General features: G+C 32.7%; 1 protein-coding gene across 1 annotated transcript in view; it reads right to left on the bottom strand.

Annotated features, from left to right (window-relative positions):
• Positions 1-337: 337 nt before the first annotated feature.
• The window catches only part of LOC106474285 (calcium/calmodulin-dependent 3',5'-cyclic nucleotide phosphodiesterase 1A-like), a gene marked incomplete at its 3' end in the record, with an annotated part of 37,668 nt that continues 27,108 nt past the window's right edge, over positions 338-10,897 (bottom strand). The window contains exons 10-12 of the mRNA XM_013934973.1: positions 3,184-3,304; positions 1,624-1,705; positions 338-466 (exon numbers count right to left, since the gene is read on the bottom strand). Of these exons, the coding sequence (XP_013790427.1) occupies positions 338-466; positions 1,624-1,705; positions 3,184-3,304 (332 nt within the window). The remainder of the gene's footprint in view (positions 467-1,623; positions 1,706-3,183; positions 3,305-10,897) is intronic.

Here is a 10,897-nt window from a genome sequence, read left to right as displayed (position 1 = left end):
TTCAGATAAAGATTTAATTAAACCCTCTAACTAATGCGTGAAAACAGTAGTTCTATTGTTTCAGATAAAGATCTAATTAAACCCTCTAACTAATGAGTAAAAACAGTAGTTCTATTGTTTCAGATAAAGATCTAATTAAACCCTCTAACTAATTCGTGAAAACAGTAGTTCTATTGTTTCAGTTAAAGATCTAATTAAACCATCTAACTAATGCGTGAAAACAGTAGTTCTTTTGTTTCAGATAACGATCTAATTAAACCCTCTAACTAATGCGTGAAAACAGTAATTCTATTGTTTCAGATAAAGATCTAATTAAACCCTCCACGTCTTTACTCACCTTTATTTATACAGTTTACTTGATCTATATATTTTATCACATCTGAAGTCTTGAAGAGCTGAAGCTGAATTTTCTGCAGCAAATCTCCACACACTTGCATACTTGGTGCCACAATAAAATCAATAAATCCTGAAAGATCGCACAAATAGTCCACTATTTAGTAGAAGAAGCTACAGATTTATCTCCTCCTTTTTGTGAGAAATGAAATGAACCAACCTTACTCTAAATCACTGCATATAAAGTCCTAACGTATTGATTCCTGACAATTGACAAGTTTCTTTTTTTCTGTACTAATTGTATAACTTTTCACCTGACAACAGTTGTCTTGGTAACCTACTTATCTTGAGACACGAATGGTTTAACAAGATAAAAAAAACCTGTCCTTCTTATACAATAACAAAACTAATTTATAGTTTCAAAACAATTAAGAAAAACGAGCTAACTAAAAATGAATCAGTGAATTCAACGACGTGCAGAAGACATTAAAATGGCAGAGCTTACTGGCCAAAACAAAAAGAGTATGGAGTACGTTTCAAGTATCGCAAGGCAAGACTTTGTGTGTGTATGTATGTGTGTGTGTGTTGGGGGGGGGATCTTGAGGAGACATGAGGATTATGAATTGTCTCTGGGATAAATAGGATAAAAAGCCATAAGAAGAAAACGGGTTCTCTTTTACTCCTATTCAATTGTTCACATTAAAACACTTTTAAAATACAAAACTAAATAGTTATTTCTTCGGTATTAACATTTAAAAGCATATCACAATAATTTTTATTATTATAAACACATATATTGTGTGCCATTTACTTTATAGGATCACAATAATGTTAACTAGAAATTAGTGAATTGGCTACGTTAGCTTTATGTTTACTAGAAATCAGTGAATTTATTTAGTTAAACCTAATCAAGGTCCAATTAGTTTTATGTTACAACGTTATAAACAATCACGCGGCTTACTTAGAATAAGTTGGTTTCATGTACGTAGAAATTCTGGCTTACTTGTATAGCTTAAATTACTTATAACTAGCTAGTTTCATGCTACGTACCAAGTACTGGCTTACAAACACAGTTTAGATGACTTATAATAAGTTAGTTTCATGTGATGTACAAATTCCTGGCATATTTACGCAGTTTGGATTAGTTAGAATAAATTAGTTTCGTGTTACATAAACATTTCTGCCTTGCTTACACAGCTTTAATTACTTAGGATAATTAGTTTTATGTTATGTGAAAATTCTTGCCTTACACAACTTGAATAAAGTTAAGAGTAAGTTATTTTCAAGTACCTATTTGAGATTCAGCTACGATTGTAGTATTCCTATCACATAATGGTGAGAAGGATAATCCCATATCCTGTTCTCTGTCTCCCTATGATAAATAAGGAAGTAAACAAACATAAAATATTATTTATAAAATATAATTGTTATATCTTCCTTTGAGAATGTTTACTTTTTGTTTTAAGTATACAACGAAAGAAATAGAAATCAATTTTACTTTTATATTCTTATGTCAAAAGAAATATTTTGTATAACTATATACGTTTGGATGTTTCATTGAGATATAGGTCAGGCTTAGAATCATACAGATATGACATTGAGGTATAGAGCAGGCTTAGAATTATACATATATTACATTGAGGTATAGGTCAGGCTTAGAATCATACAGATATTACAATGAGATATAGGGCAGGTTTAGAATCATACATATATTACATTGAGGTATAGAGCAGGCTTAGAATCATACAGATATTACAATGAGATATAGGGCAGGTTTAGAATCATACATATATTACATTGAGGTATAGAGCAGGCTTAGAATCATACATATATTACATTGAGGTATAGATCAGGCTTAGAATCGTACAGATATTACATTGAGGTATATGGAAGGCTTAGAACCATACAGATATTACATTGAGGTATAGATCAGGTTTAGAATCATGCAGATATTACATTGAGGTATAGGGCAGGTTTAGAATCATACAGATATTGCACTGAGATATAGGGCAGGTTTAGAATCATACAGATATTACACTGAGGTATAGGGAAGGCTTAGAATCATACAGATATTACTTCGAGGTATAGGACAGGCTTAGAATCACACAGATATTACATCGAGGTATAGGAAAGGCTTAGAATCATACAGATATTAAATTGAGGTATAGGGCAGGCTTAGAATCGTACAGATATTACGTTGAGGTATAGGGAAGGCTTAGAATCATACAGATATTACAATGAGATATTGGGTAGGCTTAGAATCATACAGATATTACTTCGAGGTATAGGTCAGGCTTATAATCATACAGATATTACTTCGAGGTATAGGACAGGCTTAGAATCATATAGATATTACAATGAGATATTGGGTAGGCTTAGAATCATACATATATTACATTGATGTATAGGTCAGGCTTAGAATCATACATATATTACATTGAGGCATGGGTCAGGCTTAGAATCATACAGATATTACACTGAGATATAGGGCAGGCTTAGAATCATACATATATTACACTAAGATATAGGTCAGGCTTAGAATCATACAGATATTACATTGAAGTATAGGTCAGGCTTAGAATCATACATATATTACATTGAGGTATAGGTCAGGCTTAGAATCATACAGATATTACACTGAGATATAGGGCAGGCTTAGAATCATACAGATATTACACTAAGATATAGGGCAGGCTTAGAATCATACAGATATTACATTGAGATATAGGGTAGGCTTAGAATCATCAGTTAAGGAGCATACTTTAGTTAATCACTTTTTAATTCTTTCTAACCAATGGAATATGATAATACAATGTTTGTGCATAGCTTGTGATTTCAAAAATTACTAACCTGTAGAAAGAACTCTTGAACAAGAACTTCTGTCCAAGGATAGTGCAATTCCCAAGCTTTGCATGGATGACTAATATCACAACAGTGAAGAATTAGCGAAAGGGCCTTTGGCTTGTCAATACTGTAGGAAAGAAGACTGTATTGTAATAATCGCTGTGTCTTATATAATCAGAAAGTACGGTACAAAACTTTGCTGTTTTATTATTCTGTGATTCGTGAGCTGATACATTATTTTCTCGTCAAATGAAATGGAACTATTTCTCTAGTTAACTCTTAGTATGACTGAATATACAGTAATTATGAAATAATCTATATTTTAAAAGGATAAAAAGTATTACATGTTAAATACTTGTTTAAGGAACTAGGATTTAAAAACACTCAAATTGATTTATACAAGTAGTTTTCATAGTAGTTGGTAAATCAGAAGGATTCATAGAAACTAAAATAAAATAAAAATAGTGAATTAGCTAAGATTACAAAAACCACAGTTCAGACAAGATTAAAAAAATAATTGTACATAAGAATAAGTGAATTACGTAAGGTTACTAACAAATATTAACGCTAGTTAGTAAGTCAGGAAAAACTACAAACATCGTTATCACAAAATTAATTAACATCATTGCCGTAGCAAGCAATTTCTAGAGTGTTCAGGGCATTACCAAATTGCCATTTTTAGGGGTGTGGGGGCATGCTCCCCCAGAAAATTTTAAACTTTAATGCTATTAGGTTGAATCTTGAGCCATTTTAACTACAAATACTGTGTACACACAACGGAATGTATTGAATTAAAAGAAGCAAGTTTTAATACGTAAAATGTAGCTATACATGTCATTAGAAAGTGGTCAAGCCATGGCCTGACGGGCCTTACCGCTTCCTACGGCCCTGAACGTAGAAAGGATTGCAGAAGTAATTACATTCCACTTTAAAAAACCGCAAAGAATACGTTTTTGTCAACTTTCACTTACGTCACCACATAGCCTGGAAGTGTATCATGTCATATATATATATATAGATAGATAGATAGGTGTGAGAAAGATTTCCGGGGTAGAAGAAGGAAACAGGATGGAAGAGAAGAAAGTAACATAATCAGGTCAAAAACGGTTGGAATTAAATAAGTGTTTCAGAAAAAAAAGTAAATAATTATATGTAGTGGCATACCTACAGAGGAGTGGTTTCCCCGCATAAAAAGTTCCTACGCTTATTTCTCTATCATTGTAGTTCAGGTTGATTGATATCATTAACTTAACAGAATAGAACAACCGCCATTGATTCAAACCAATTAATTTATATGTCTCTTCCCTTGTCAGTAGTTCTTACGTTTTTCATCTCACCATTTTGCTCCCCTTACAATCGCGATTACTGTGGGGGTATAATTACGCGACTGGTTATATGTCTTTAAACGAAGTATTGAAAAAAAAAGAACACGAACTTTTTTATTTATTTTTTGCGTATAAACTATATATATATATATATATATACGATTAGAAACAGGCGATAGGTAACAAGTACTTAAAGTGGCTGAGATACATAGTATGAGTTATTTTCTGTAGCTTACGTATTTGTTAGAATAATAATTACAATTCAACAAGGTTATTTTTTTTAAATACGCTTAGAAATGTTTAAAAACATACTGAAAACCACATAAACACAACATCCCTAGTGGCCTCCATTTATATTACAGTTTAAAACCACATTGAAAACTATGTCAACCTCATTTTATTAGAAGCCTCCATTTATATTACAGTTTAAAACCACATTGAAAACTATGTCAACCTCATTTTATTAGAAGCCTCCATTTATATTACTATTTTTGTGGCATTCGCTTCTATTACTGTTTAAAACCACATTAAAGGCAACACAGAAACAATCTCCCTTGTAGTCTTCACTTCTGTTACTGTTAAAAACCACATTAAAAACAATATCAACACAATATTCCTAGTGGCCTCCACTTCTGTTACTGTTTAAAACCACACTAAAAACCTGAAACAATAGAATTACTGTTTTCACGCATTAGTTAGAGGGTTTAATTAGATCTTTATCTGAAACAATAGAACTACTGTTTTCACGCATTAGTTAGATGGTTTAATTAGATCTTTATCTGAAACAATAGAACTACTGTTTTCACGCATTAGTTTGAGGGTTGAAACAATAGAACTAATGTTTTCACGCATTAGTTAGATGGTTTAATTAGATCTTTAACTGAAACAATAGAACTACTGTTTTCACGCATTAGTTAGATGGTTTAATTAGATCTTTATCTGAAACAATAGAACTAATAGTAGTTCTATTGTTTGTTCTCTAAAACAACTGCTTCATACCTGATTTCAATATTCCAAGAGATGTCATAGGTGTATAATCGATTACCTTTGACCTTTGTGCTGTATTAATCGAACCCAAAGTTATCTCTTACTTAACATCCTGTCGCACAACAGCTGGGAAAATCTGGCAACAGCCAAACATGTAGAGGCAGTCAGCCGTTTTAGTTTAATAGTTGGTGCTAGGGGCGCTGTTGTCTGTGTTTCTACCTTCAATATTTTCAGCACATATTTGTGAGATAATACAGAAAATTTCTGCTCTAATATCAGAAATGTAACTAATTTTGTTCATTAATTGGGGCGTTCTTAATCAAAAAATGTAGTTGTTATTTTTTACTTTCTAATACAATAATGTGACACATAGTTCACGTGAGTTTTACTTTCTAAATATAATAATATATGTCAGGTTGGTTGTTTGGTGTAACTAGTCTATCTGCGCCAAACAATCGGTAAAAATGCCAGAAGTAAAATATAACATAAAAAAAAGAAAACAATTTGAAAGCTAAACAATGCCCAAAAAATCAGGTCAAAAACTAAATAGAATTAAAAAGGCCAATGGTCCGCAAAAATCTAAAATCATGAGCAATCTGGACATTGTCACCATCGCCAATGACACTGTGCAACGTCAGTGGTAAACCCGAGAAAATACACGTGTAAAATGGTGCTGGTGTTCACATTCGTAACGACGGCACGAAGGTAAAACGTGGGCAACTGTGAAATGTAAAAATAAACACATAGAAATATTGTTAAAACGTTTTCTATTAGCTAAACTTGTAGAAATACAAACAGATGTTGTAGTAAATACAAACAGATGTTGTAGTAAATACAAACAGTACACAGAAGTCTTGAGCAGGTACTAAAAACATTATCTGTATATAAACATTTGAGATATCAATGAAAGCGTTAACGTTTCTTTCTTATCACACACACACACACACAAACTCTTTTAACATACAACACACAAAGGGTTGATTTATACATCTCTTGTCGAGAATAAAAAACATGTGGGCCTACATTTACAGGTCTGCTGTAATTCATTGTTAAACACGTGGGCCCACATTTACAGGTCTGCTGTAATTCATTGTTAAACATGTGGGCCCACATTTACAGGGCTGCTGTAATTCATTGTTAAACATGTGGACCCACATTTACAGGTCTGCTGTAATTCATATTTGATGCTTCAACTACTATTTTGCACTTTTTCAGTTAATGATAATTGCCGCTATAATGCAAGTATAAATTATTTAAATAACTTACGAATGGTAAGTAGTAGATCTACTATTTATGTGCTCTATTGTAAAAAAGTGTTTTCGCAAAATAACCGGATTCCCTAAAGGGCAGACCTCGGGGCGAGTTGGCGAGTCCAGTAGTTTAGGAGAAGAGTTTTTCGGGAAATCTCTGGGTTCCTCAAGGAGTGGGGTGAAAATTTTTATTTTTTTGCGAACCTCGGCACTGAAACGATTCCTTTGTTGTCACTTATAGGTCGGTGTGACCAGCGGTTTAATAGGAGTTCCGTGAAGAAACTTTCTTACGGATCGAAAAAAAATCCGTTTTGCTTACTATTTTGTTAATGAATTGTCTCAATAATTAAAATTTATTTAAATTAATAATACACTATACAATAAAAAATTAACATTTTCATTCAGACGTATGTAATAAATGAGTAATTTCTGAAGTTACCTTTGCCAGTTATTTCCTGCCATTTGGCTTTGTTCTCTTCAAGACATCTCTCCCATGGACGAGGAACCTTCAAGTGGCCTCCTGACCCTGCCAAAAACGGTGGGCTGTGAGGAAGTCCCGTTTCATCGTTGCAAATGATGTCATCTGTCGGTAGAGAATCTGAACTAACCGTTGTCAATGGTTTCACGATGGAATTTGATTTAATATATACATGTTAAATGTTCATAAAAAACAGTAGAAGAATGACAGTTGTCAAACTTCAGAGATGACAAACACATTTGATATTTTCAACTTTAAACTAATTATTTTAAATCTGGGATTTAACCATGTGGAGTTGAACGAACAAATACATATTTTAATGATTATGAATAAAAAATATATTATCGATCTTAAATAATATTAAAGTTCAATGAAAGCACTGCTCTAAAATATGTATAACTTATCCTGTGAACCTTAGTGAGGACCACACCATCTAGCGGCATCAAAACGTCTAGGAACCTTATTGAAAACCACGTCATCTAGATTATTTAGCAACATCAAAATGTTTAGGAACCATAGTGAGAACCACGCAATCTAGCGGCATCAAAACGTCCAGGAACCTTAAAGTTCAATGAAAGCACTGCTCTAAAATATGTATAACTTATCCTGTGAACCTTAGTGAAGACCACGCAATCTAGCGGCATCAAAATGTCTAGGAACTTTAGTGAGGTCCATAACGTCTAGGTTATTTAGTATCAAAATGATTCAGGAAATATTTGATGAATGGTATTAGGAACTTGTTGATAAACAATTACAAAACATTCAAGTTGGACAATTGTTATACTGTGAGAGTCTGACAAATTTTACTTATGCTACAAATCATCTTAACAACAAACTCACTCTGATTGGAACCTGATATCAGAAGTATATGATAACATCACCACGATATGATCAACTAAAAAGTTGTGTAGTACCTTGATATACTCTGTGATTTGAGGAACCTAGCGACTGGTTGTAGATGTATGGAGTAATTAGTGCTACTCATCCAGCTTTGTAGAGATGTTCTGAAGTGGGTTTTAAGGTTAATACTTCGAGTGTGAAGATGTTAGGATTTGGATGGCGAAGGCAACATGGCTACTGTGAATATCTTTGCACTTCTTAATGACCGTGTGTGAAAAACGATATTAAAAAACGTCCGAATCAGCCATTGGCCAATGTGTTTTCCAATAGGATAATGCTTTGCTTTTTAAGACGTACACACTTAACTAACGAACAGTATGGAGTTCTGAATCAGATATTTGTTGGATATTTCTGAGACATGATCACGTACAACATTTAAGGTACAAGAACATTCAAATTTTAAATATATCCAATCAGTAATGCTTATTACCAAACTGGGTCATCAGGGAAGGTTATTCGAAAGGTCAGATCATAATCTGGTGATCTTTTGAAATAACAAGAAGTAGTCTTGTCAGCTGTTGGTATATTCCTTGTGAAACAACAAGTCATGTATTAGGGTACTGACAATTATCACTACCGGTACACTTATAGTTCGCTCAGTTCCTTCAGAACAGTTCAAATCAGAAGAAACAGAGGTGAAAACGAGAATTGGCATCTTGCCCAATAATTTAACATATAAAATTAACTCTCTCTAAGATAAAAGTCGCTTAGATCAAATGGTAATTTTATTTCATTAATTCATATTATGTTTTCTGCGCTTGTGTAATTGTGTACCACACTGGTTTACATTTAATGTCATCCTTTTTCCATTCCACCTTCTCATCATCCTATCCCTCCTTTAGCAATACGCCCTCTTGTGCCACTTCGTGAAAGTTTTAATAATTGAATTAATTGTTGTGATTGTTTACAGCCACGAAAGTTTTAATAATTGAATTATTTGTTGTGATTGTTTACAGCCACGAAAGTTTTATTATCTTTTTGTTGGACGCTTACTTGTAAAAACATTGCTGGCCCTCTTAGGGCACTTCTTGCAATTACTGTCTTGTTAGTCCTGAATGATGAGGAAAGTTAATTCAAGTAAAATAAACAATATTAATAATAAAAATCTAGTGTTAAAATAAATAAACAACTTGATGTTAGTAAAAACTACAAAACATGATTCTGATGAACAAATCGAGAAACATTCACCAGATTAATTTAGTTCATACACCACTGTAGTTGTTCAAGTAACTGATAATACAAGTAAGTCTCGACTACTATTGTGTCTGTCATAAACGTGCTGTCTTAATGAGCGCTGGTATTAAGGGAAAAGCTTCGTCGTCACTGGGTATAGCAGATACAGTGTGGTTGACATATTGCTATATATTCTTCTCTACTTTCACACACAATCTACATTTATGTAATGTTACTTTACAAATCTGGAGTGATAGAGTAAGAAGAGGGGAACAACCGGGAAGAGGGGAATTTTCACAAGTACTGTTTCTGCACAACTAAATATATCGTTATTTTATAGAATGCTCTATGAAAATCAGGTTTGTTTCAACTGGTTTCAGCCCCTGGTGGATGATTACTGTTCATCCTTTCCTTGTTGAGACTTAATCTCGGAATCTATTAAAGAAAAACGACTAATTAAATAAAATGGTGACTACATGATTCAGATCAAGTAACTGAAGAGATAAATGGTATTTCAACATGTCCAAAACCACAAATATCTCAAAGTTTCTAACGAAAGAGACATGTACTTTTTGACAAAGAAAGTATTTGTTTAGAACTCGGTCAAGACAATAATATTTTATCAGTGTGTAGCTTTTAATGGAATAATTTTGTACTTAAAAAACAAACAAAAACTTTAATCTTTGCGTTACAGTACATTTATGTATAGTGAACATTTTCCCAGATCTCTTTAAAGTTAGAAATAGAATGTTAAGTGAGTTTGACGTTTGTACATTGCAAAGAAATGTCCATATTTAATAAAACCTCTGACGCTTGCTTTACTTTCTATATATAAAAATCTGACATACAGTTAGCTATTTTTACTGTCTAGAAATACAAATGTGACACACATTTAAAGTGTTTTTTACTTTGTAAATATAATAATGTGTCACGTAGTTAGTGTTTTTTACTTTCTACATACATTGGCACCAGAGGGCGCGTTACTAGAGTAGGGTAAGAGGTGATGACGTTTTAGCTACATTTTGTCTCACCAGAGAACGCGTTGCTAGGGGTGGTATCAGAGTTCGAGTGTTATACACCAGAGGACGTTGTTAGAAGAGGATTACATCATAGTTCCGTGGCTGTAAACAATCACAACAAATAATAATTGAATTAATTGTTGTGATTGTTTACAGCCACGAAAGTTTTAATAATTGAATTATTTGTTGTGATTGTTTACAGCCACGAAAGTTTTAATAATTGAATTAAAAGTTTTGTGGCTGTAAACAATCACAACAAATAATTCAATTATTAAAACTTTCGTGGCTGTAAACAATCACAACAAATAATTCAATTATTAACTTTTAAACATTTGTTCTACTTTTCAAGAGACAAAATAATTTTCAACTAAAATGCTTATTCTACCTTCCAAAATTCAGAATACATTTCTACCCAGATCTTTACACTTCTTTCCATCAATCAAAATCTTTATCAACAATAACCAATCCTATGATGTTTCAATAACTGTCAAAACAAAATAGTAGTGACTTCCAATCAATTATACTTGAATAATATTTTATTTCTAAGTACACTGTCTATTTGTCATACAAAACGTCTATCATGTACTT

The sequence above is a fragment of the Limulus polyphemus genome, unplaced genomic scaffold (assembly GCF_000517525.1).
Source record: "Limulus polyphemus unplaced genomic scaffold, Limulus_polyphemus-2.1.2 Scaffold7025, whole genome shotgun sequence".
NCBI lineage: Eukaryota > Metazoa > Arthropoda > Merostomata > Xiphosura > Limulidae > Limulus > Limulus polyphemus.
This window is presented reverse-complemented; position numbering and strand designations above follow the sequence as displayed.